The sequence below is a fragment of the Rhinolophus sinicus genome, chromosome 4 (genome assembly GCF_057876585.1).
Source record: "Rhinolophus sinicus isolate RSI-liver-muscle chromosome 4, RSI-T2T, whole genome shotgun sequence".
In the NCBI taxonomy this organism is placed as follows: Eukaryota; Metazoa; Chordata; class Mammalia; order Chiroptera; family Rhinolophidae; genus Rhinolophus; species Rhinolophus sinicus.
The window spans coordinates 114,956,934-114,983,855 of NC_142504.1; the positions used below are offsets into that span (position 1 = coordinate 114,956,934).

Sequence of the window (26,922 nt, forward strand, 5' to 3'; positions counted from 1 at the left end):
CCTCTGTGCTTAGAATCAGCCTAAACTCCTCCCCAGGGCCGAGGAGGCGGGGCCTGAGCGGGGCCTCCTCTCCCGCCCTGGCCCAGGCCCGCCAGGCTCCAGCACCTCTGTCTGTCCACCTGCTGCCCCTCTCTGGACACTCTTCTCCACGCTCTTCAACCTCAATTTTCAGTTCTCAATTTCAATGTCACCTCCTAGAGACAGCTTTTTTTTACCATTCTCCCCGTTATTCTGCATCACAAAGTCTATTTCTTTCCTTGAAAGCACGTATCCCAGTTTATAATTAGTTATTTTCTTTAATCCGTCTCCCCCACTGGACTGGAAGCACCATGAGAACACGTGAGTGGCTCACCATTTGTGTCCCAGCTCCAAGCACAGAACCCGGTACACAGACGGTCCTTGAATTCCATGATGGATTAACTGAACTGACATTTGTTCTCTTTCTCATATCATATTACTACACGGTAGTTTCTATTCCCAGAGTATAGGGTTTATAGCTTAAATGATGTCCTCAATTAGATCTTTTTTGGCTTTTCATTTCTTTTTAAAAACACGCTAAAAGTATGTACACTGTTAGCTGAGCTAGTTATGATAGAGTACTAATAGCCCAAAACTTGAAAGCAGGCAACTTCCATTTTCATCTGAATGTTGCCACCTGCAGACTACGTGAGCCTCCTTCCTCCACTGTGAAATGTCTATGGTGATGCCCAGCTTGCAGGCTCCACACAGCGCTCAGCACACAGCGGCGCCCCATCGGCATGTTACAGAATGAATCCACAGGCGAGACAGCAGCCATTTCATACAGTCATTTAAAGAAAAACAAGATTCTACAGATCTCGTTGCTGGGGTCACTGTACAGAATCTTGCCATGGCCAAATGGGTTCCCAAAATACTTCAAGCTAAGACATTCAGACACCTCCTGAGCTTTCAGAAGAAGATACTTTCATCTTCTTGCTCCTTTTCCAAGGGAGGGTTCTTATCCACTGGAAAGTGAGTAACTGAAGAACATTTTTTTAAAAGGAAAATTAAATTTACTTGTCACTTTTAGAAGTTTCGCTTCATAAAGTTGGTCTAATGATGATGGTGGTGACAGGCTGATGACTCATAAAACACCGTGTCGTGCATTCTTCCTACACAAGTCTATTCTTGGAGAGCTCCAAATGGCAGCCTGCTGCACGCAGCATTGTAACTTGCTCTAATAATTCCATTTCTAGAGCCCCCCAAAGGCTGGCAGGAGACCTCTGCTACTTACCCATCCAGGGACACAGCGCAGGCAGCAGAGGGTCCCTCACACTTCCTTCCGCACCTGGCATCCTGCTTCAGCATCGTCCAGCCGGCAGCAAATTCCACCCCGGCTCCCTTTCTGAAAGTAAACATGGAAAATTCAAGTTATTGTAACGAAAGGTGAACCATCCATTCCCCACTACAAAACTTTAAAGGATTCGTAATCTCCAAAAATTATTCAATGAGGAAGGCCGGAAGGGAGATGAGCCACGAGCCTAAGAACTGGACTTACTCGGATGTGTTAAAGCTAAGATTTAACACGTGTCATCTTATAGGCTGTCAGAATCAGAGGTGCTATAAAATGTGTTTAATGAAAGCAAAAGGGGAAAAGATAAAATGTATCGACTGGCCAGTTTCAGCACCATACCAGGAACCTAACAAAGATAACATCAGTAAATTTAAAAAAATTTAAAACCCTAGATTTATGAGCCGGAACTGCCAACACGATCCACGACTCTGCTGACCTCTGGGACGATGACTGGCCCCGACTCACAGGTCCCAACTCACAGCCACCGAAGTACCAAACACTCATCCATAAATTTTCCCACATTTTAACAGCTCACATTCAATGGAATATATACTTTAATTGTTCATCTTCTTTTTTTATTTTAGTGGTACATAAAATGTGAATCTTATAATCAATGGCTTTTAAGATGTGATGAAATGGTATATATTTTATACAATTGGTACTTTTCAGAAGTTCCCAAAATAATTGCTTAAAATCAGTCCTCAAAATCAACTCAGTGACAGGTGGATAGGGCTCTGAAACACGCAGGAAGTCCTGAGCCCAGAGCCTCCCGCTTCTAGGAGGCAGCCTGCAGAGCTGCTGGGGGATGTGCTCTTCCTCTTGGAAGAGGTGAAGTGGCCTCTTTACCCCACACACTTCAGTTGCTGACCCTCCTCCCGCCAGCACGCTGCTTACGGGACTACAAGCCAGACTGCACTTATCTACGTGCTCAGATCACCAGCCTCATTGCTCGGGTATGTACTTTGTTCACCAAGCGTTTAACCACCATCAGCTTTTTCCACCAAGCTGACTCCCTGGGCATATTTGGACTAACGCTCAAAGAGGATATGGGTGATCATTGGGGACAAAAATGAGGGGTCCCAAGAACTTGGAAGGTAGGGCAATAATCTTTCTAGAAGCTGAAGGATTTTCATCCTCATGGACCGCCCTGAGCACACGATGGCCTCAGCCCCAGCACCACAGCAGGTAGGAGCCACGGGGAGTGTCGTCCAGGGACTCGGCATAGCCTGATGCCTACTGCAGAGACAGGCACAAGAGGGACACCTGTCAGCAAGCATTCAAATTACCTGACGTTGCCCATGTGCTTCTGAGCAGCCAGAGACCAAATTTCTCTCCCCTCGATATATTTTTCTCTTCAAAAACAAGCACAATGGCTGGCACATGGCAAGCCCTCGATAAGCTTTAGCCGGCATCCCAATTCAGGAGGCTAAACACCGGAAACCTCTCCAGATCCTGGAGGGTAACAAATTCACCAAGGTCAAAACCGCTGAGCACCCAGCCTTTCCATTCCAGCTTCAGCGAAAGGCACTTGGTGTGCTTCGGTCTTATCTGACTTTCAAACCAAGGTGTACTTGGGAAACGCAGAGCCGTTGGGCTGACCCACTGGTCTTCCATCTGCTCCGCAGACCAGGAAGGAGAGGGAGAGAGGGCAGCAGGATGCTAATCTGGAAAATTTAGCAATGCCCGCTCCGCCTTTAATCAGAGAACTCCCCCTGCGCTATATATTTTTGTACTTCCATTGAAAAAAATTTTAAGCAAGGATTTCCATGGCAGGAAAGCTTGAACTCCACTGACCTGGCTCTCACACAGTCATCAGAGGTAAAATACAATTTCCTAATTGTGTTACTTTCCAAGAGCTGCCTTAACAAAGTACTTCAAACTAGGTGGCTTAAAACAACAGAAATTTATTGTCTCACAGTCCTGGAGCCAAAGGTCCAAACTCAAGGCGCTGGGACGGCCATCCTCCCTTGACAGGTTCCAAGGAAGAACCCTTCCTGGCCGCCTCCTAGCTCTGTGGCTGCCAATAACCCTTGGCGCTCTTTAGCTTGTGGCAGCATCACTCCAATCTCTGCTCCATCTTCCCCGTATGTCCTTGGATCTCTTCTCATACGGACATCAGTCAGATTGGATTTAGGACCCACTCCAATCCAGTATGACCTCATCTTCCCTAATTACATCTGCAAAGACTCTATTTCCAAATAAAGTTACATACTGAGGTTCTGGGTGGACAAAATTTGGGGGATGGGGTACAGTATTCAACATAATATACACTTTTTTAAAGTATACATCTTTGAAAAATGTTTTATGTCAGTATAGTTGGTATACAATATTATATTAGTTTCAGGAGTATAACACCGTATTTTGCCATGTATAATCCACACTATTTTACCCAAATTTGTGAGGGAAAAATAAGGATGCTCATTATACATGGGTAGTACTAATTCCGTATCTATATAAATGTTTTTAGTTCTTTTATTTATGTGTATGAGTTAAAAAGTGTAACTCTAGAAATCAATAACAATATCCGTATGAAAAATAATACTCTGGCATATGGACAATCGGTTTTGTTGAACTTACGATGAACCTGCAACAACGGAGTTCTTGGCCTGCTATGATGCGTAAATTTGTTACTGGTGCATAAAATTTCTTCTACCTTGTATCTGTTCTTGTGTTTTGTAATTATTTGTTACATTTCTTGTACCGTAATGTGTTAAAAAATAAATGCTAAAATTCTTTTTAATACAAAAAAAACAAGTACCTAAATGTAAACAAATAAAAATTTGAATTAACAAATTAAAATGAAAGATTTTTTCCCCCTGAAAGTTTGGGCCAAAAAATTGGGTGCACATTGTACACGGTAGTGCACTATACGTGGCAAAACATGGTAAGTCAATATTTTTATACCTTACAATGTGATCTCCCCACTAATTCTAGTAATCATATTGACGTCACCGTGCAAACTTATCACAATGTTATTGACTATATTCCCCTTCCCTTTTTCACCCATCCCCACCCCCACCCTTCTAGTAACCATACCTTTGATCTGTTTCTATGAGTCTGTTTTTGTTTTGTTTTGTTAGATTCCACATATAAGGGAAACCGTATGGTACATTTTAAAATGATCAAAAGCACTTCTTATTTTAAGTGATTAACTATTCTTATAAGTTCTATATTAACCTGTATCACATACTGAAAGACAAAATACTCTCAGTTGACAAAGATTTCTAACACGTAAGACTTACGTAAAAGGAATTTCTATTGCTCCCCCATCAAACAACAATATCTCTAAGGAGTTTCCAACTGGTGTCCTGTCAATCCTGCAAGTGTGAAGGGTCATGCCAAAAAGTTTATATACACATTGTATGAAGACGAAGGAATGTCTCTAATTTTTTAAACAATTTTGTTTAATTAGTGAATACCATTGTAGTTAATCAAAAATAATTTATTCAAAAGCATTACTAAATTGATAAGTTTTTTGCCATTATGTATTTCTTCAGTCAAAAGATGCCAAAAAATAAAAACTATTACCTTAGCCCTTTCCAAGGGAAATGAATAAAAGTAAGTTAATGTGTATTGATCAGTTTCAATCTAGCAAACTAGCAAAGACCAAATAAATGCTAAGGACTCGTGCTAGGTATTGCAGATAAACAGGCATTCTCATTCATGGCTGGGAGCAGAATTTGGTACGTTTCCTATAAAAAGTCAACTCTGGAGATGTATGTCAAGACTTTAAAAAGCATGTACATTTTTTACACCAGGGATTTCACTTCTAGAAATATAACTTAAGGCAACAAAATGTGCCCTATGACATCACTCAAGAATGTCTATCTCAAAGTTGTGTGCTGGGACAAAAAATACTAGAAATGGTGCAGAGATTGGCTAAGTTGCATGGCCCGCATACAGCTACCGATGTTCAGCCAGTGAAAATGCAGTTTTAACACAGGGGGAAGCATCTGAAACAAGTTCATGATGTCTTCCAGACGTCTGTATAACTTGATCCCTCACCGCCTTCAGGCACTCATTCCAATGCCAACTCACTGAGAACTTCTGGCCATGCTCTAAAACTCCAGTCCATCACACATTCACTCACACACACACACACACACACACACACACACACGCTTTACGCCCCTTCCCCTTTTCTCCTTAGCACATGTCACCATCCAACACCACACGTTTTAACCAGCTCCCTTGTTTGCTCTCACTGGAACGTAAGCTCCATAGTGGCAGGTATTCTGCATGAGAATTATTCACTGCTAATTCTTCAACACACCTGGCATGCAGAAGGCAGTCACTCAATAAATATCTGCCAAATTAACAATATATCAATTGGTAAAGCAGGTTAAATCACTATACATTTATACATGATCTTATTTTTGTATTTTTCTCTTAACAGAAAAAGTGAATGCATACATACAAAGAAAAGAGGTCAGGCAGGAAAGACAACAGGTGTTAACTGGTAATACACGTGATTCACAGGATCACAAGGGTTGGTGGTGTTGGCTGCCTTTAAATGCAGGATGGAGGGATTGAACGGACAGAACTCTGTATTTTCTAATATTTCATATACTGAATACGTAATAAATTGTGAGGGGGACTGTTGTTTTAATTTCAAAACTGAGAATCCCATAGACAAGAAGGTTTGGAATGAGTTTCAGAGCACAATCCTTTCAGCTGGAGCAGGGGTTCCAGAGGCACCCACAGTATCCTGGGGCACCAGGCCCTCCGAGATCTAGGGGCACAGCCTGCAGAAAGTGCAAACCTTCTTAGAAGTCTCTTATTTGATCTTAAAATTCAATGCAAATGTTGTCTTCTACCAGATAACTTATCTGTGTTTATCTCATTATAAAAAGGGATTACACTGCTTACCAGTTAAACTACGGAACACTTGTCCCCCAAGCCGCTGCACTCACTTTCCATGTGGGGAAGACGCTCCATGTGTTCCCTGCCCATTGGCACCTCTCCGCTTGAGAAGTACAGCCCGTATGTTGCTGTTTGTTTTTCCACAATTAAAATAGATCTCATAATTCCCTCATTTCACAGAAGACTAAGGCGCTAAGTAGGCAATTACAGTGACTTGTGTGAGGTCCCAAGCTGGAGGCCGAGAGCCAAGAGCCCCTCACCTCCTGCTTGCTTCCAGAGCTTTCTAACGTATTACTATGTCACATAGCTCATCAGCACGGCTTGGGGGCTACTGAAAGCACATCTCCATTTCTCCGTAAACTAAAGGCACATTTTTAAGGGCCACCCAAGTAACACATCAGTAAGTTCCATGCCTGTCCTCATGCAGCTCTTCATGTCTATAAAGTGCACATTTAGCTGATATAATTAGTAAGATGAGATTTAGTTTACAAACATTTTTTTTTCCAAGCTACACATTTTACCTGACAGCTTTGAGTAAGTTCAATATTTTAAAAATCTATTTCCTACAATAGCCAAAACTTGGAAACCAAAATGCACCTTGGTAGACAACTGGATTAAGAAACTGTGGTACATTTATACAATGGAGCATTACTCAGGTATAAAGAAGAATGAAATCTTACCATTTGCAACGATATGGATGAACCTAGAGAACATTATACCAAGTGAAATAAGTCAGTCGGAGAAAGACAAACACCATATGATCTCACTTATATGTGGAATCTAAAGGTCTGAATACATGAGCAAAGTAAACAGAAATAGTCTCAGAAATATAGAGCAAAAACTGATGGTTGCTAGATGGGAAGGGGATGGGGATGAGGAAGAAAGGGAAGGGATTAGACAGCATACATTGGTAACTACAATATTGCCACAGGGATATGAAAAACAGTTTGGGGAATATAATCAATAATGTTGAAAAGATTTTGTAGGGTGTCAGTTGGGCACATGTGTTATTAGGAAGACCACTTCATGGACAGTGTAGATGCTTGACCACTGCACTGTATACCTGAAGCTGAAGTTGAATAATACTGTATGCCAACTATAATGTAACATTTACAGTCACGGGATATGGAGTACAGCATAGGGAATAGAATCAATGGAATTGAAATAGATATATACGATGTCAGCGGGGCAACAGATTTGGGGATGGGGGGTTATCTCTTTGTAAGGGGTGAAATGTCTAATTAGTGCATTGTTTTGTACACCTGAAACGAATTTAAAAATAAATAAATAAATAAATCCCCACCAGATCCAGAAGAAAAAAAGAATACCAACTTATTTAAAAAAAAAAAAAAAAAGAATACCAATTTATTAAACCATAGTGGGGGACACCAAAAACAAACAAACAAACAAACAAAAAAAAACAAAAAAACTACTTCCTGGGCCTTTTAATACCTGCTAAATCAAAGAAATTAGGCCAAGTAGAAATTAAGCTGACTTGATATGCTTTCTGCTATATTTCTTAGAGCTTATATTTATTCACATTGCATTTAAAAGGGAACCGCTGATTCCATATTAACATCTAGTCTTTCTGCATTGAAACATTAAAAATAATCGCCTATTTAGACCATATCATTCTTAGCACCTGACATTTCTTTACCAAAAAGATGTATGTATCACCAAAACACAGGCTGACATGCAGGCTCCCTGCCAGGCATAAGGCCAGGCCCTCTAATTACATCATTTCACCAGAAAGTTCAGTCAACTTACAAAGTAACAAAAAATTCATCATATAAAAATCATTCTGCTTCCCACTAACAGAGAATGATATATAAAGACTAATTTTAGTAATAGTGGCAAATTGCTTTCAAGTTCCCTGTTTAAATCTGTCTTTCTCTCCTACTTAATAGAACTTTTGCAGGCACTGTCACCATTTTGTTTGTCACAAGGCTTGTGGTGTATCTAGCATTACAGATATTCACTTAAGAACCAACTATTATCATTGCACTAAGGGACAGGGCCCTGCTTCTGAAACCAGGGTAAGTGAGGTGATGAAGCGTAGAACGGACATGGGACATAGTCCTGGAGATTCAGGGGAAAAACAAATAATAAGTCATTTGGTATGTTAGAAGGCATAACATGCGTGACCTTTTATGTCTATAAATCAAGAACACTTACAAGCAAAAAGATAATCCTCAAGCGTGCATACTGTCCTCAGCATTACCCTCTACTGGTGAGCTAACTGGGATGGGTCCAGAGCTAGGAACAGGCAAAGGGACTGAATAAGACACCATGACAGCACGTTGATACTTCTGACATACTGGATCATTCGCTCTGTGAAAGGAGCCATTACCCTTGAGAGTTAAGCTAAAGATCTTTCTGGAAAGCAGCTGCAGCCTCCTGCTCGCTGCCCCTTCCCCATCTCACTCCGCGAAGTTGCCTTGTCTCCCTGTTGAGGAGGCCCCCTTTTCAGCTCCAGGGTCCCCAGAAGAAGTGGAGGCGACAAGAACATCTCAGGCCCAGCACTTGAACGGGAAGACTGGCAGAACAGGATCTGGAGCCAAGCACCAAGGGAGCGCCGTCTAGAGCCGTCCCTCCGTGTTTGCTTAGAAACGCAGACTTGCCCTTGAGTCCAAGTGCGAAGTGCCCCCCAGGAGGGGGCGCTCCCAGACCACCCGCCTGCCGGAGGTGTCTGCCTAGGGGGGCTGTGTCCTCCGTCGAATCGTGGGAGGCAAAGCAAAAGCATAACGTTTGCCTGAGTAGGTAGATTCTACTGCTCGAAGTTACACAGTCATTAAAAAGACAAAAGGTGACTCCGGGTCTCAGAGTAAGGAAGCAGCTTCGGGGACGCTTTCGGAAAGCCATGCCCTTCCAGGAGCGGCAGGTGCAGCGGCGAACGTGCACCTGTCCCCGCAGGTGGAGCGCATCCAGGCGGCTGGGTCTCCGCGAGGCGAAGCCCGAGGGTGGAGGGGCTTTACCCCCAGTGCCTACTAACCGAGCGGAAGCAGAAAGAACATCCCCCCGAGACACGGCTCTATTTGTATGACTGGGGATAACCCCACCTTTCCAAGTAGAAGAGACTTCCAGACCTTTCCCCAGACAAAAGCGCCCCGAGCCACACGCCCGAGCCCGACCAATGAACATGAAGGGGAAAGGGCGGGAGGAGTGAGGGGCTTCCCTCGTGGGGGCTCCCCAGTCGCGCACCCCCGCCAGGCGGACCCCACCCGCGGCCCCCGACAGTCACCTGAACCCGCCGCGCCCGGGGGCCGCGCCGACGCCGCCAAGCGGCAGGCGCAGCGCCTGGAGGCCGAGCCAGTGCTGCAGCAGGAGCCGGCCGCGTCCAGTCGCCATGGAGACCCGGCGGGAAGGCGGCGCCGCGCGAAGGCTGGAGAAAAGGGCGAGCGGCCCAGGCCACGCCCACCGACGCCGCCCGCTGCCGCCCCGCGTGCGCGCAGGCAGGGCCGGGAGGAGGGTGGGCCCTTTGATGATGCGGCCTAGCCACCCGCTGCACCAGCGGTTCTGGAAACTTCTGGGGCCTGGCTTTTTCTCACGCAAGGCCTAGAGAACGCTGCGCGGTGGGTTAGCAGCTTAGAGCTTGTAACGCCTGTGTGGGCAGCGTGGGGCCTGGTCTCTCCCCACGTGATGGCTCTAGACTAGTCGGCACTACATAGTCTCCCTTCCTTGGAAAGAAACTGAAATGCAAAGGCGACATCATTTCCCCTTAAGGAGTGGCATACCCGCAATCAGGCCCTGGAATTTCCCCCTTTACACAGTCCTCTCCGGAGGGCCGCAAGAACAGGCGGTTTGCAACTGCTAATGTGACTTTTGCAAATTCTTCTTCAACTACTCTGCGCCTAGAGCGCCACTCAGCCACGCAGACGGCCCCGCCTCCCTGCCAGCTAAGCGCCGCGCAGGCCTAGGCGGACCGCGCAGGTTTGTCTGGGAGCCGCGCGCTGTGGCCGCCTTGCACTGTGGGAGTTGTAGTCCTGGTGCCTTTCCAGCTGCAGCAATTCTGGGACAAGCGCCGTCCTCAAACTACTATTACCAGCACTCTAAGGGATTTCCCAAGTTGCTTTGCAAAGGTATGGCGGGGAGAGTGTGAATGTCAGCGTAGAAGGTAATCAAAACACTTTAACTCCAGTGAGAAGAGGATCTGAGAGAAGGGGAGGTGGACTTGTCATCCTAACATAGGCAGCTGGAGCTCACGTTTTTGCAGAGCACGCCGTGCAGAATTACAGGTGTGAATGTGTGCACTTCAGTGCACGTCCGGCTGGGTGTGTAGTGGGTAGTGAAGCTTTGCTCGTTGTAGTTCGCACTGTCCCTAAACGGAGCGGGTTTCTGTGAACATGATTTGTACTTTCCTACGAGCTGTTCAGTATACGGAGAAGCTGCACAGGTCCTCCGGGAAGCGGTTGTTTTTGCCGCACTTTGTACTTAGTAAATCCTGCTTGAGGACTGAGCCCAGTGTGCGACGGCTGCACCGGCAGGAAAAAGCGGTGCGACCTAGATGCACCTTAGGCGGCGGCGCCCCGAAAACCATCTGGACGCAGGGACAGAGCCCACAGAGCGACAAGGACGACAGCAGCAAACACGTGTCTGTGCACAGTCCGAGAGGGGAACCCGCCGTCTCAACGTCCCAGAAAGGTAACAGGGAATCCGGTATTGATCAGTCTGTCAACAAACGTGACAAGAGCTGCCAAGGCCGTTTTATAGAAATTCAGTGATAAAAATGGGGGGGAAATGCACACAAATTAAAGGCAGAACCGCTCAACATAGTTTAGAATCAGAGAATGTAGGTCTTCAATTTCCTTCATAGATTTGAACTCAGATTTGAAAGTTGATTTTGATATAACTGTTGAATTATATCTAGAAAATTTTTCTCAACTTTTATTAGTTTTGGTGTGGAAACAGACATATAAAACCGTTGTTTAATACCTTATAGACAAGGGAATTGCCAAGATGTTATTTCGTCCATTTGAATCTCACATTCACTCCTTCACACTTTAGTACGCTCGTGTATGAGACACACTTCCCCAGTTTCACACAACTGAAAATTAAACGGAAATATCCGTAATCTCAGTTTTCTAATATCCAGGCCAGTGCTCGGTAGGACAACCATTCACGAGTATTTCTTGAGCTTCCATTTTCTCCATGCTTAGGATTTGAACAGATGGTAATGGGTGTGCCAAAGAAATCCTAAACACAAATAATTTACCACTTAATTGGGAAGAAAATAGATACAGAGTGAAACAAATGGTGAAAAAAAAGATTAGTTGTGCAACAAAGAAAGAGTACTTGAGAGCATAATGATAAAGGGTAATTGGATAGAATAAATACAAAAGAGAGATTATTGAGTCATCATAGGGGTTAAGTCATGAAGTTCAACACAAATACTTCTCTTGAGTGGCTGCCATGTGCCCAGAGACTGAATTGGAGTCTGTACTACGGAGTTAAAGATGTCCAAAGCATCCCTTCATGTGCCACGTGCATCACAGACACAACTATAAAGAACTATACGATAGGAAAGGTTAAATGCAATTTTGTCAGGGAAAGTCAGAAGTTTCCACAAATGGAATAAAGCATTTTGATTTATTTGTTCATTTCACAAATAATTTCTAGGAAAAAGAAAAGTAAAAAGGAAGCAAAGAAAGCAATTCAGACACCCATGCTTGTACCACGCAGGGATGCTATTGTTAATATTTTGATTTCTGTCATTTCATGCACATACTTTTTAACAATTTTAACAAAAATGTAATTGTACCTTACTAACTGTTTTTGTAATCTGGAGACTATGTCAAAAATATAATCTACTTTTTTCATTCCTAATAGCCTGCACAGGGTTTTCAGGGATGATTAAAAGTTCAGCACGAACCAACAGCCTGTATGCAGAGGTCAGAGGCACAGAGGTGTCAAACAGCATGTGTCAGGTGATCTGGCTCCAGCGACAGTGCTGCTTACAGTGGGGCAGGGCCTGCCACTCAGCCCTGTCTGATCTGCACACCATTCAAGAGTGAATGGGTGGTATCAGCTAAGACTATGTCTGTCCCTTTTTGTTACAAACTCTTAATATTGAATTTAACAGTTTGGGATGTTAACAACTTTATTGGCAAACATCATTTTTCATTCCAGTTAACTTTAAAAACAATACCATTTTTTAAAAAGGTGAATGGATGGGAGCAGTATCCCCTAGTGTGGACTGTGTTGCTTCCTGGTTGGAAGAGGCTTTGTCACGTGGTGGGGTGGAACGAACAGGGTGCAGTGTCCGTCATGGGATGGGGGTCCCAGTGCCCACACGGTGCATTCCTGAGCTTTGCTAACCTTCGTTGGGTTCGTTCCCCAACACATGGAGTGCACGTGACTCATCAGCTTCCCGACATGCGCCCCTTGTTACTCCCCACTCTTGACTGACATGATGGCATCAAGTGGACAGATGTGTTCTGCAGAGCACGCAGGAAGCACGGCCCCAATAAGACCTTGTGCAGTGATGGGAATGATCGTGTGTGAGCTGTCTCCATATGGTCACGGCCAGCCCCCTACGGCGACAGCACGTAAAATGGTGCTAGTGCGGAGGAACTCACGTTTTATTTCATTTTAAGTTAACTGAAAGTTAGGTTACTTTTAACAGTAAGCTGAAATAGTCACGTGTGGCGTGTGCTACTGTATTGGACATCCCAGATCCAGAATGTCCAGGTCACTTAAAACTATGTTATGACAGGGTGGGAGACTTGGCAAGTCCTGGACAAAACCATAAATATACACTGCTGGTATCTGTTTCATGTTACTACAAATTAGTATTGTTCCTTCTCCGTAGAAGTGGAAAAGAATGCATTCTCCACATCAATGGCCGAGACCATGAGGCTGTGCTAATGAACGTCCGTAAAGTTACCGTCTGTGTGGGGTTACTGCTTGGTTCAATTTGCAGTGGCCCCCCTCATCCTCTGGGTCTGTCTGGTTTTTGTAAGAGAAGACTGGAGAATTACATGGGAATGTGATGGGCCCACCACCCCTGTATCTTTAGGCCTTTAAGACGAGCACTCTCTGCCATCCCCTGTTAGATGCAATACTGTTTCTGATTTGGTTCTGGTTCACAGGGAGGTCCCACTCATTGGGTCTTGAGTCCACAGCTCACCTACTGCAAATACTGAAGGGTCCCGCCTGTGTCCCACACCTGTGACTCACTGGTGTTTTCTCTTTCTAGTGAAAGAAGCTGGAAGAGATTTTACCTACTTGATAGTGGTGCTTGTTGGAATCAGCATTACAGGTTGAAAACACAGCAAGTATAATACCCCAGATACCTTTTCACTTAGTGTTTGTCTCGCTCTGGCTTTGCTTGATCTGTTTTTTCTGTGACTTTCAGGTGGCTTGTTTTACGCACTTTTCAAAGAACTTTTTTCTTCATCCAGTCCTAACAAGATATATGGGAAAGCCTTAGAAAAATGCAGGTCACATCCTGAGGTGAGTGGCCAAGACTGAGTTGCACAAACTCTGATATTAGGGAGAAAATATCAGGGGTTGGGGGAAGTGGGCCGAACTCACATACTGGTTCTGTCTAGTGAAGTTTATAAAACCACATGGAATGGCTGATTTCTGACTGTGGCATTAGCCCTTTGTCCAGAGGTGCGTGTCAGGGTGTTTTCTTCTTAATTGTACAAGAGAGTCGTTTCATTAGTTGTCAGAGATAATAAGTGGTGGACCAGAATGTTCCAGAGTACTACACCCATGTGATAAGTGTCTAGTCTTCTTTTAAAAACCTGATTTGTGACCTCATGGTCACAATAGTCATTCTTACTGAGAGCATATTGTCAGCCAAGGACTACTCCGCGTTTCAGTGCATCATCTTCATTAAATCTCACGGAAACCATTTGTGACAAGTACTGCTAGTATCCCATTTGCAGAAGGGGAAACTGACACTTAAAGACATTAAAATAATGCAAGTCGTAGCATAATTAAATGTTAGGACGCATCTCTGAAAGGATGAAGAGTTGCCACGTTACTCACAAACTCAGCCTTTCCTAGAGCTTGAGCATTTTGAACAAAACAAAGTACACAGAATAAACGCAAAGAATGGGATGTTATTAAAGTCATAGCTGAATTTGCTGCTTAAAAGAGCTCGACAAATCATAATTGAACTTGAACAATTCAGTCTTGTCAACATGTACGAAGGGCCTATTCTTTGCCAAGCATTGTGCCTGCTTAAAAATAGAAAACCCTAACGTCCTGAGGTGTTTAATCTATTAAATTATTTAAAAAGGTTTTCCATTTGTTTCAGCCACACAGTTCTTAAATATCTCTCATCTTACACGTGATTCCTTTTTATTTATGCCTGAAAAATATGACACTAAAAATGCCCAACACAAAATAAGAAAAATTTTATAGGCTTGAGGCAGTATTTGTTTGAGTTGATATCAAATTTGTTTGTTTTTTTAAAGGTTCCAAAATGTTTGCAGTTTGAATTCAATAAAAATTACATTTCCACTTCATTGTGAGTTTTCCCATTGGGAATAATTGATTCCCATCTCTGGATCTGGCTTGTTTTAAATAGAACCTTATTACTTGTTTGTTTATTTGTTTGTTTGTTTTCACTGTGTCTCATGACTTAAAAAATCGTTTTTGTCTCATAGCTTTTAGTATTAGACCCCCATTGATAAATTTCACTGGAAATGTTCAGACACTTAACTATTCGAACACTTTGTTTTGTTGTGTTTGTTTTTCTAAGGGGTATAGGAACAGCTCCATTTCAGCCTACACTGTTCTGAAAATACATGTAACATCATAATGTTCCCTGTATCAGTCTCTGCCCATGCAATGTTGATTTATGGGATGATTTTTGTGGAATAGCTTTTTTTCCTATCATTGGAGTTGTCATTTTGAGACAACTCAAAAATTTTTTTTTTCTATAATCACTTGGTTGATCAGGAAATACTTCCCCAGGAGATTTTTTTAAATGACACTTACGAAACACTGCATTGTCTTTATTCTGCAGGTTATAAGTGTCTTTGGTGAGCCTGTGAAAGGCTATGGGGAGACGACAAGGCGTGGTCGAAGGCAGCACGTCAGGTACTGCACGTCGCTTGGATCTGGAAAGCTCGGGGATAATTATTAAAGGAATGGAATTTAGACCTGTGTTCTTACATTATCTTGACAGTTTTATTGAATATGTAAAAGACGGGCTGAAACACATGCGTGTGAAATTCTACATCGAGGGCTCCGAGCCTGGGAAGCGAGGAACCGTGCATCTTGAAGTGAAAGAGGTGTGAGGACCGTGGTGGGCAGATGCAATCCTGAGTGCACCGTTACGGAAAGTACTGGAAAGAAAAATGACACCTTGAAATTCTTTTTCTTTTTCAGAACCCAGAAAGTGGCGAATATGAGTTTCGATATATATTTGTAGAACTTGAAGCCTATCCTAGAAGAACTATTGTCATTGAAGATAATCGAACCTAAGAGAATTAAAAGAACCAGCAAGCATGCTGTTTCTTGAGGGTTGTTGAATGGTGCAGACACTCAACGCTGACCTTCACGGCTCTCCCAGAGGCGATTTGGAGTAAGATCGGGAAGAGGAGAACTCATAAAAGCCAATGAAACTGGGTGGTTGTTGCATTTAGACAGACTGCATTCGAGATGATGTCTGGTAGAGTGAAAAATCATGAAATAGAGCACATTTTATGTTATATTATTGAATCATCGATCAAGGGCAGTATTTCTGCTCTACTAGCATCTTTTCTCATGGTTTAATAAATTTTTGTTAAAAATGTTACACCATGTAAATAAGAAAATAGAGTTCAGTATTTTGTGCTTTTTTTATGTTCTATCGCTGTATAAAATAAAGACTATGTGAAAGCTGTCAGAAGCAGCTTCTTTCCGTATACTTTGGGATCTGACTTAGAATTGTAGGAAACCAAAGGATAAACACACACCCTTCAAAACGGTTACAGAAGGTACACGTGTGAGTTTCAGTAGAGCTCCTGTTTCCCACCAGTTGGGGGCATCGTGTGCAGTGGGAACAGTGGGTGCTGTGAAGTGGGGTGGACCTCCCTGGTTCCCACCCGGTGCGTGGGCCTGTGCAGGGACCTTCGCCTTGTCCAACCTCGCTGTCATGTTTGTCAGGCAACGCATGGAGTGTCCCCACCCACTTATTAGAACTTGTGCTGATACTTTGCCAAAAGAAGCATGGAAGTATTGAGTTTTGTCTGAGTTTGTGTAATGCCTTTTTTGGATGTGGGTCCCCTATTTTATCTGACTTATTTACAGGGCATTTGGAGAAAAGTGACCTTAACTTACAAAAGTGTAATCGCTATCTGCGTGAAGTGCTGTATATGCAGGGAGAGCTCTAAAATGTCCTTATCTCTGGTGGCTTCAGCTTTGAGGCACCCCCCATGAAATGCTGCTCCCTCAGAACTGTCTGTAGAGCACTTTCTGATGTGTAGTTGAAATTATAGGAGATTTAGATTAGACGGACACCCAGGCAAGCTATCCCCCCTCTTAAAGCCGTCTCCCTCTTTATAAAAAATCGCCAACATTTAGGAAATACAGAAAATACCACGGCAGACATGCTTATCTCCCTAACGGAACACATTTTACGTTCCAGAATAAACTCTCCTCTTGGACTTTGTCTCCTAACCATTTTTTCCTCTCCTTGCCAGTAGAATGTCCATTTTCAGTATCGTGGTCCTTGACTGAAATGTCAGCATTTCACAGGCTGAGGTCTGCTTCCTCTCTGCTCGAAAAAGCAGCCCTACTCAAGACCTGCTCAGGCCGCAGCTCGATGGAAACGGGCCTCTGAGCAGCTCGGGCTTTAGCCTCCCGACCCTGTTTCTATGGCGTAGGGCCAGCTTTTTTCCATCTTCATCTTTATGTACCTCCCACGTGATGATACGCCCATGCCCCTTTCAGGTAGGAGCTTATCAAGTTACTTTTATAATCAGAAATAAAACCAGAAGGAAAAATCTCTGTGCTCAGGTTCCTCTGTACAACCATGGGAAAATGTAACTGCAATTTTTCAGATGCCTTTGTTTTCTTTCCCGATGATAATTTGATACTGCTTTTCAGAATCTCTTTTAAAAGAGCTTCTTTAGTCAACTTGGGCATCTGATTCTAATTCTGGCATCTGTCCCTGGGCTCACTACCGTGTTCGAAATTGTGTCTAAAATCTGGGTCCACGTCTGACTGCTCATGCCTAGTATCCCCTTCTGTCATTTGTATGAATTTGTCATCTGCTTCCAAGGCGTTTGTTACATCATCCCCAATTAGTGAACCCTTTTGTCAGAATTAAACCTAGAGCAGCATTTCCTCTCTGTCTCCTTAATGAAGAAACTGTTGGTAAGACAAGTCAAGAATTTGTCAGGGCAGCCAGATGGCTCAGTTGGTTAGAGCGCGAGCTCTCAACAACAAGGTTGCTGGTTCAATTCCCACATGGGATGGTGGGCTGTGCCCCCCCCTCCCCCCGCAGCTAAAGATTGAAAACGGTCGACTGGACTTGGAGCTAAGCTGTGCCCTCCACAGCTAGATTGAAGGACAATGACTTGGACTTGATGGGCCCTGGACAAACACACTGTTCCCCAATATTCCCTAATAAAATTAAAAAAAGAAATTTGTCAGTTTCTGCTTTTAGCAAAGAGATCCCCAGCATATCTACCTCCTTCCATGACGTTTTGATCAGTGCTCATAACCATTTCCTTCTATTTAGTAAATGACAATGACATCACTTCCATTTCCCATATTCTCATCCAGATATGGTTCCCCAAACAATTCATGGATTTCTAGTTAGGGTCATATTCAATATACTACTATATAATGTACTCAGTGCAGTATTAATGTGTCCCATCTGTTAGATTGCATTCATTCAATAAATACTTGAGGACACGCTGTATGTCAGACTCTTTGCTACGTGCAGAGAACCCTAAAACGAAAAGCAACTACCCCTGTTCTCAAGGAATGTCAAGTAGATAAAATACAGCATGTGGTTGCTCATTGGTCTCACGCGGGGCTTGGGCAGCGAGTGGGCCGGGGCAGTCAGGCTTCAGAGGGAGGCGCCACTAGAGATGAGGTTGGTGGGTGGGTAGGAGGCTACCAAGGAGAGGACATTCTCAGCCTAAGGAAGAGCATGTGAAAAGGTCCAGAAGCTTCTAGGAGCACTAGATAATTGGCACGGAATACAATGGAGGGGGGAGGGGAGCTACTGATGTGCCAGTGGTGAGCAGCTGCAGACCCGGCCCTCGCCAGGGAACCCTTCTCTGCTCCGGGGGGACACTGTGGAACCTGTTAGATTGTCCTTGCTTGGAAAAAGTTGAAAATGTACATGCTGCATAATCCAGGACTTTCTCCCGTAGGTGTTTACTGTAAAAAAAAAAAAAAAAAGAAAAAAGAAAAAACCTCTGGCACACACTGGAGCCAATTACAACATATATAAGCACAAAAAACTGGCAAGTGTGGCCAGGAGATTGATACAAAATACTGTGGTATACAATTTCACTTAGCATGTACTATGGTCTTAATGGTCGTGTCCCTCCAAAATCCATACTGAAATCCTACCCCCCAAGCTGACGGAGTTAGGAGGTGAGACCTCTGGGGTGATTAAGTTCTGAGGGTGCGGTGCTCGTGAGTGGGATTCGTGTCCCATGAACGAGACTCCAGAGAGCTCCCTCTTCCCTTCTGCCGTGAAGACACCTTGAGAAGCCTGCGACCTGAAAGGGCTCCCCCCCACCCACGCTGGCGCCCTGATCTCAGCCTTCCAGTCTCCAGACGGAGAAACCAAGCTCTGTTGCTTACAAGCCACGCAGACTGTGATAAGACTTTTGCTATAGCAGCCAGAGCAGGTTAAGACATCACAGAACTATTCGAACGGAGGAAAATTTTCCGATAGTGCATGTATTTCATGCACCGCCTGCCTTTAGGCAACGTGAGGGAAAAGGGACCAAGGACAGCTACATGCGTCAGCAGAGAGGAATCTCAAATACTTTGAGCCAAAAGGGAAAATAATACATGCATTTTGACATTATATAAAGTTCAGAAATAAATAAATAATATATATATTTCTATATGTAGATACATATAGAAATATATAAATAAATATAATTTATATAAATATAATTTAATATAAATAATTCGTATAAATATAATAATTTATATAATTTATATAAATTTAATGTTTAAATTATTCAATAAATTATTTAATTTATATAAATATAATTTATATATAATTTATATAAATGTATATATAATACATAATATAAATAAATATTATATATATGCATATATATGTGTGTATGTGTATATATATATATATACACATATTAGTTGGAGATACATACATATGTGACAAACTCAATGAAAAAAGTAAAGAAAGCCCACATTCTGGAGAGCGAGTCTGATGGGAGAGGGGGTGGGGGTAAACTTTGTGGGGCTGGTCCTCAGGCAAGTTCTTCCCTGGGAAGGTGGGGTCCATGGCTTTTCATGCTTTTATTAGACTTCACGTCTTCTACTGCCCGCGGGCGGATCTACCCAGAAGGTAATGGATCCAGGCTCCCTCACTTTCCCAGACCCCGAAGGCCAGCACCTAATTTTGTATTCATAATTTTCTATTCCGTTTTTTACAGAAGACTCCAAAAACTGCCTAAGCCTCAGGGTCCTCAAAGCATGGAGCCACCGCTGCATGCAGTGATAACTTTTATACAAGCCAAGTACCCTAAATTTTAGAAGGGGAAAATCAGACCACTTACACCTACCGGGTGTTCCAGGCCTGAGTGTATCCTTCAGCCTCTCAGCCTTGGGCTTTATTAATATTTAGCTTGTTACATTGAATCCTTGTCTCCCCAAACTCTGCATTTGTGTATAGATATTACCTGAAAACTGGCTTTTGTTCTCCACTATAATATCCTTACATTTGTTTCTCTCAGTGATGTTTTTGTGTGTCCTCAATTATACCTAATTTTACAGTTTGGGCAACGCTTTTTTCCTCCTTCCTATGGTAGTTTTTAATCCATGTCCTACTCCCTGTTCCCCCTTCTCTCTTCCCCACGTTACGTGTGCCTAGCGGCTGTCAGCTGGGGAGTTACATACAATCATTTCCTCAGTCAGGTCTCTGCCCCCCAGTTTCACTCCAGGGAATCTTTCCTGCCCACAGCACAAGAGTAGCTTTCTAAAACTCGGATCTGCCTGCTCTGAACCCACCCACAGCCCTCAGTGACCCCCAGCTGTCCTGAAAAGCTAAATCCCGTCGGTAGAGCCCTGATTACAACATCACATCTCCATGTTCTCCCTTAGATTCCCCCTCCCCCAGCCACCCTGGGCAAGGTCAGACTCCATGGGCTTAGGCTTTCATACCCTGACGTTCAACATTTCCACTCATGGGTCCTTAAAACTGTCATGCGTGTTTTGCTAGTCAACATTCTCAGCTACTTGGAGTTGTCTCAATACTTAACATCAGGCCACGTACGCACTCCTTTCTCACCAGGTCAGTTGTGGAAGTTGCAGTTTTGTTGGGTAAGGTTCCTCCTTCCCTCGGTGGCATTTTCAGAATTCCATAAAATGCCACATACCATGTTTCCCCAAAAATAAGACCTAACTGGAAAATAAGCCCTAGCATGATTTTTCAGAATGACATCCCCTGAACATAAGCCCTAATGCATCTTTTGGAGCAAACCTTAATATAAGACCCAGTCTTATTTTTGGGGAAACACGGGAAAAATCAGGGCCACAAGACATTCTTTATGGCTCACAAGTATTGACAATGCAGTTACAGGGCACAAAAACCACCAGCCAGTTCTCCCACAGCCCCAGACCCCTTATTGGTGAAGCCAAAAGTTTACCAGACATTGTCTCCTTTGGTCCTCGCCGCCATGTGGGGTGGACCAGGGGCTCCTGCTTTACCGATGGGGAATGTGGGGCCTTACTGGTCTTTGGGAACCAATGCATTCAATCTTCTAGGGCCTTTTAACACATCCTGTGTCTGCCTGACAAGGAACAAGAGCAAGGGGTCACCATCCTCTAGGGGACTGGAACTGACCTCATCTGATTCCCATCTGGGTTCACCTCCCACCGCACCTCCCAGACCCTCCCCATGTTACAGAGCCATGTGAACAATATGCCCCCAAAACAGGGAGAACCGCTAAGAAAATAGCATGTTTCTTCCTGTTCAGTGTGGTCGGCACAGAGATGGTAAACACTGGGCTCATCGTGTAAAGAAGTCACATCATGTGCATACAGCCGGGGCTGAACCGTATCCCCTACCCTGAAACCCCGTGGGACCAGGTCCACAGTTGTGCTAGTTCGAGGCTGAAGCAAATAACGTGAGATGAACTCATCCTCACCAGATCCTCAATTAATCACACCTTGGCCTTAGAAGATACTATCCACAGGTTCTAGGGGTTAGAATGTGGACATATCTTTTAGTGCCCACATTTCAGGAGGCAACCAAAAACGTCTGCAGTCAGTGACTGGCTCAAGAACATCTGCTTTGTGTGACCTCGGACCCGGGTATTTGACACCAGGTCTGTCTGAATCTCAAATCCTGGGTATTGAACCAGTACCTAATGTTGCCTCTAACCTTTCTTTAGCTCTCCACAGCTCAGTTCCCTCATGGTTCACATGAGGACAACAATATGACCTCAAGGTCTTTACAAGGATTCCACGAGCTGGTACGGAAGGCGTTTCAACAGTAGCTGGCACTTCAATATATTGCAGCTGCCAGGGAATCTCTCCTCTTCCCTTCAGGTGGTAAATAAAGAAGGTGTCATTTTCATTTTTGCACCTCCAGTTCTCAGAGTGTGTGGAAAGTATTATAGCAGGTTCTCAAAAATGTTTGTGAAAGCCAAGCCTTAGAAACATCTATAGTTCTAATACATGGGCAACACATTACTCAGAAGTGACTTGGAAAGCTGCTGAGTTCCTGGTATGCCAGCTAGGAGAAACAGAAGGCAGCAAAATTAGATGCAGTCCTGTCACATCCCAAGGCAGCCCTGCATTAGTAAGACAAAATTATAGCCAAAATAACGTAATCTGATGCCTCTAGAGGGTTGGAACAACCCAGGAGCAGGGTTGGCACAAGAAAAACATATATATACATGAAACAAATATATATAAAACATATTATATATATGGCAGCAAAAAATGGTTTATAGAACGAGCTTGTACAACCACTTACTTCATAATATGACAAAACAAAAATGCAAAGAAAAGAAGTAAGATTCTGATCAAATAGATAGCAGGACCTCAGTAAATGCTTTGAATTGAGCCTAGAGAGAGTTTTGTGCACTTTACCACGAATGTTTTCATGGTAAACCATTTCTTTGATGACAGTGAAAATGATGTAACTATTTACTTGAAACTCCCACTGAAGCAGCTCAGAACAGTCATTTACATTAAGCAGACGTGTTGGATATTCCATACTTACCGATTGACTGTGGGTCTGGCATCTTGACCCCGTGTTGGTTTTCACTGTGCAGCACACGATGCTACCAGCAGCCCGTTGTTTACATGGCGCTCGTAAGAAAGGTTCTTCCCCAATTCTCCCGACAGCCAGATGACTCGCTTAAGGCACTCTGTCCCTTTTCCACCTATTTCCAGATTCACCACCAAACCTAAGAAAAGATTCATCAGTGCTCCACTGGTGTACAATCATAATACTGAGATTTCTGATAAACTATAAAATGCCTCACCCTCTCCTCTTTCGGTCCTCTTCCCTTTTTCATGGAATTTGTGACGAACTTTTGTTAAAAACAGTGCACAACAGACATGCAAATGCCTCATAAGATATCTAACATGTACCGACACCATTTGTTACTTTGAGATCTGAGGAATTAAACAGATAATAATAGAAGAAAGCATACCAAAGTGACAGTTTCATTGAAAAGGCCAAATTTATCGAATTGCGAATCCTGACTTCACACCTCGCAATTGGTATCAACAGCTGCATATACTGCTCACACTTCTGATGGCATCGCATCGTGGGAGGGGCGGGCACATCGATGAACGCAGAGAAGGATCAAAATGATTTTTGTCCACAATGATACTCGAGTCCAAAAGGGAGTCTCACTTATGAGAAATTGTCACTGTCATTCACTCAGCGTTCACGTCACATGAGAACATGGCGAGGGGAATGTTCATTTATTTCAGCAAAATTGCCAGAAGTAAATGCTATCAACAAACAAATGCTGTACAAGGCATATGGCTTTCTGCCTATAGAGGAGACGCTAAAGAAAAGTGTATTGATTTCTCCGTGAACCAAACAGGACGCCTTGTCTTTGGCACAGATGATGAAAATCTACTCTGTTTTTCCTGGAAGCCGCCAGCTGCTGTGTGTGATGGACTGCCAGTAAATGCTGCCGATTTTATCTAGGAACAATTCAGATAAAAACCCTAAACTTATTAAGCTAAATGTCACAGTCGTTGATATCAATTTGCCTTTAGCCGATAGAGTTATGAAATGGACATAATACATAAAAATAATATATGTCCTTCCAAGTAGTTTCAAGTAATATAATTGGATCATAATAGGTTCCTTATTTTTCATGTCAAAGAGTTATAAAAATGTTCATTTTTGTCCTTATCAAATATGATGGCATTATTATTTGTTATTGTTAATACTGATTTATTTTATTTCTAATTTATTTAATCCAGAAGTGCTAGTGTGTTTCCTAAGACCCAATGGGAAGTTGTCATTCACGATGCCACCCAGTACCTGAGGCTCTTGCCGTGCTCTCCTTATGGGGTAGCAGTGGGGACGCAAGTGCCGCTCGCACGTTGACTGCACGCAGACTTGGATGTGTTCCTGATTTGGTTCCCTGTGGTTGCAGCCCTGAGGTCACTTCCAAGATGGCTGCTGGCATTCCTCCTACATGACAGGCACCTGCACACTCTAGAGTCTAGAGACTTGGGATTCTGGGGTGTGGGAGCCCCAAGTAGTAGTTACAGAGGGGCCAAACACTTCCCTACCCAGGTGACCACACGGAAGATCAAAGCTACCCCCTTCTGTCCCCCCACCACCAAAAGGATGCAGTTTCTAACTCTTGTTTAAAATCCATCAAACCTCAGTTTCCCCCCCACCACCATGTTTCTCCTCTCTTGTGTCCCCATCTCTCCATCACCATCTCTGACTCTTTACCTCTCCTCGCTAGTGTCCCTCTTTCCTCCGCCATTTTCTCATCTTCTCCCTATTATCTCCTTAACAGTCTGTAATAAAGATATCTGCCTACCTATAGGCCATCTTGACACACCTTTATGTTCCTTCTTCTTGATTTAAATCAGGCAAGATAACTCTTGTGGATCTCACTGGATCAGGAGAGACGAGAGTGACCGGTTGGAAGAAGCACAGAATGAGAAATGAGCCATTTCATTAAGTCAGCTAAAGATGCAGAGAACCCCACTGATCTCGCCACTGCCAGCACCCGTACTCCATCTTTTTCTCAGACCAGCTCCTCAAATGTTTATTTTCTTATTTGCAGTAAACAGATCCAAAGACTCAATCTACTTTTCTTAAGAAGCAATACAGTTTCTGAGCAAGCATTTTTGCTCGAGACTCAGACAGCCTTAGCTGAGTTAAAGTCCAATTCTGCCCACCACCGTGACAGGTACTTTACTTCACTTCTCTATAAAATGGGATCCTAACAGTACCAATTTCATAATTTCTTCTGAGACTTAATTACATGTAATGTGCTTAAGAGACAAAATACCTACAGAGTAACACATCAAGAAGCATCAAGAACTTCATAGAAAACAACATTCTACAGAGGGAGGGGAAAAAACTTGAATAAAGGAAAAAGGCATATTCTATTCTTGGAGTAAAATATTAATTCCTTATGTGGATCATTTTCCTGTGTCTGCACCGTTCAGTCCACTAAGCACCCACTGTAGTTTTAATGGTTTTCCCAAGTCACCGGATGAATTGGGAACCACCGGCCAAGGGAACGCCCACCATTGTGTGTAACTGCCGGAGCAGCCTTACCCTTCCCTGAGTTTCCTGTGTGTGCTAGCTCCGTCTCTCTCAGTAGGCTATCTTTTCACTGGGGACAACACCTTAGGGATTCAATAAACACACAATCACGAGATCGCGATGTCTCAGAGACGCTACGCAGGGCTATACTTCAACATCTCTTTCTCCAGAACTCAGACGTGACTGTCCTAACCAGTTCTGCTTCTCAGGGGTCTGCTCCCATCTGTTCACATGTCATCTCTGGTCATGTAATAAAACCCAGCACACAGAAGGTAACTCCGTTTCTAAAGGATATTTAACCTGCTGCAGAGGTAAATTATTTGACTACCTGGTGAGAGCAAAGAAAGTCGCCCGAGCACAGCTTTCATCAGGTTCCCTGTGTCCTGAGGGGAAGTAGGAAGCTGAGGGTCAGACACGGTTTCCAAGCCACTTTCCATCCAGCTGAGCCTTCTCCGTCCTCCAGGCACCGGGGAAAGAAAGGGGGAAAGAGAGTAGATTATAACTAACAAAGTTCTCCAAAAAAGCTCAGCTTCTATAGAGCTGTCTCTTTTTCCCCTGAAAACCATAAAAGCACAGACAGTATTCCACAATTACGGTGCTCTGTAATATGGCTGATCAGATGTCAGGAGCCTGGGTTAGAAACAACCACAGGGACTCCACAGTAGATGGTGGCCAGTCACCCATCTGCTCAAGGTTAAAACTATAGTGAATTTCTTGAGTTCAAAAAAGTAATTCAGGTCTTTGTCCACCCAAACTAGCACCTTTTTCTGATGTTACCATGAAGTCCTCGTGACATGATCGCCAGAGGGAAAGCTCGCATGTGATTTTTCTGCCTACCTGCAGTGGACTTCAGAAATACCCTGTGGCTATTTATGGAAATGATGACATTATGAAGTCGTGTTTATGGAAACCAGCATTACATTATAATTCATAGGAGACCAGCCTTCAGAGTTGAACGTATTTGCAGAAGGAGAAGGAAGATTGAATTGTTCAATGTGCTTGAAAGTTTTAGCTTTATTAGATTCTGTCTTTTGGTCAAAATAATATACATAGCAAAAAGGAAATAAATCCTTGGCTCAGAAGCATTTTTAATATGCCATTCAAATACCTGGTTTGAAATTATATTGAGCAGAACTATTTGGAAAAGTATTGAAGCTATTGCCTCTGTCCATTTTAAAACCTTGTCTGGAAATATCACTGAAAAGGAGAAATGGTTTCTTTATGCTACAAAATCTTTTCTCACACACTGCACTCCACATATAACCTTTTTTTTTTCATCGCTACTATCTCCAACTGCCCTTGTTCATTATTAGGATTTTAGTTGCAAGAATCCTGTTTTGCCCTGCCCTGTGATTGCTTTCACGTGTGAGAGGACATCAGCTGCCCAATCACAGAAGCACCAGGAGTGGGGGAGGTGAGATCCCAGTGGACTGGGGGAGGTGAGGTCCCATCCCACTGGGGGAAGTGAGGTTCAATCTCACTGGGGAGGGAAGGTCCCATCTGACTAGGGTGGTGAGGTCCAATCTCACTGGAGAGGTGAGGTCTCATCCCACTGGGGGAGGTGAGGTCCCATCTCACTGGGGAAGTGAGGTCCCATCTCACTGGGGAAGTGAGGTCCCATCTCACTGGGGAAGTGAGGTCCCATCTCACTGGGGAAGTGAGGTTCCTACCTCTCTGGGGGAGGTGAGGTTCCCATCTCACTAAGGAGGTGAGGTTCCCACTCAGTGTGTTGGACGAGACCATGAGCCAAGCCGTCCAGCTGGCTGGATAAAGAAGATGCTCCTCCATGAGGCTTTTCTATGTGTGGCTGCAGAAACGTTGT

The 26,922-nt window shown here is 43.7% G+C and overlaps 2 protein-coding genes across 13 annotated transcripts in view; one reads left to right on the forward strand and one right to left on the reverse strand.

The window, feature by feature from the left end:
- The window catches only part of FBXO15 (F-box protein 15), a 91,722-nt gene that overhangs the window by 33,874 nt on the left and 30,926 nt on the right, over positions 1–26,922 (reverse strand). For 3 of the 12 annotated variants that reach the window (XM_088798048.1, XM_074339851.2, XM_088798049.1), the window contains exons 1-2: positions 9,417–9,868; positions 1,253–1,363 (exon numbers count right to left, since the gene is read on the reverse strand). In XM_088798048.1, coding sequence (XP_088654174.1) covers positions 1,253–1,363; positions 9,417–9,523 — 218 coding nt within the window. In that variant the 5' untranslated portion in view covers positions 9,524–9,868. Of the gene's footprint in view, positions 1–1,252; positions 1,364–8,525; positions 9,397–9,416; positions 10,091–22,562; positions 24,440–25,428; positions 25,558–26,770; positions 26,900–26,922 lie in introns of those variants that run through there. The other 9 variants (XM_074339850.2, XM_074339848.2, XM_088798044.1 and 6 more) reach the window with 8 other exon arrangements.
- TIMM21 (translocase of inner mitochondrial membrane 21) lies at positions 10,126–16,016 on the forward strand. Its single transcript, XM_019715357.3, has 6 exons — positions 10,126–10,816; positions 13,371–13,433; positions 13,530–13,627; positions 15,156–15,229; positions 15,318–15,423; positions 15,521–16,016. The coding sequence occupies exons 1-6, from the start codon at positions 10,519–10,521 to the stop codon at positions 15,614–15,616; spliced, it is 735 nt and encodes a 244-aa protein (XP_019570916.3). The 5' UTR covers positions 10,126–10,518; the 3' UTR covers positions 15,617–16,016.

Coding starts and splice junctions, on each gene's coding strand:
- TIMM21 (XM_019715357.3), top strand. CDS start 10,519: ATGATTTGTACTTTCCTACGAGCTGTTCAGTATACGGAGAAGCTGCAC. Junction 13,628..15,155: donor AATGCAGGTCACATCCTGAG/GTGAGTGGCCAA, acceptor TTTATTCTGCAG/GTTATAAGTGTCTTTGGTGA. Junction 15,230..15,317: donor GGTCGAAGGCAGCACGTCAG/GTACTGCACGTC, acceptor TTATCTTGACAG/TTTTATTGAATATGTAAAAG.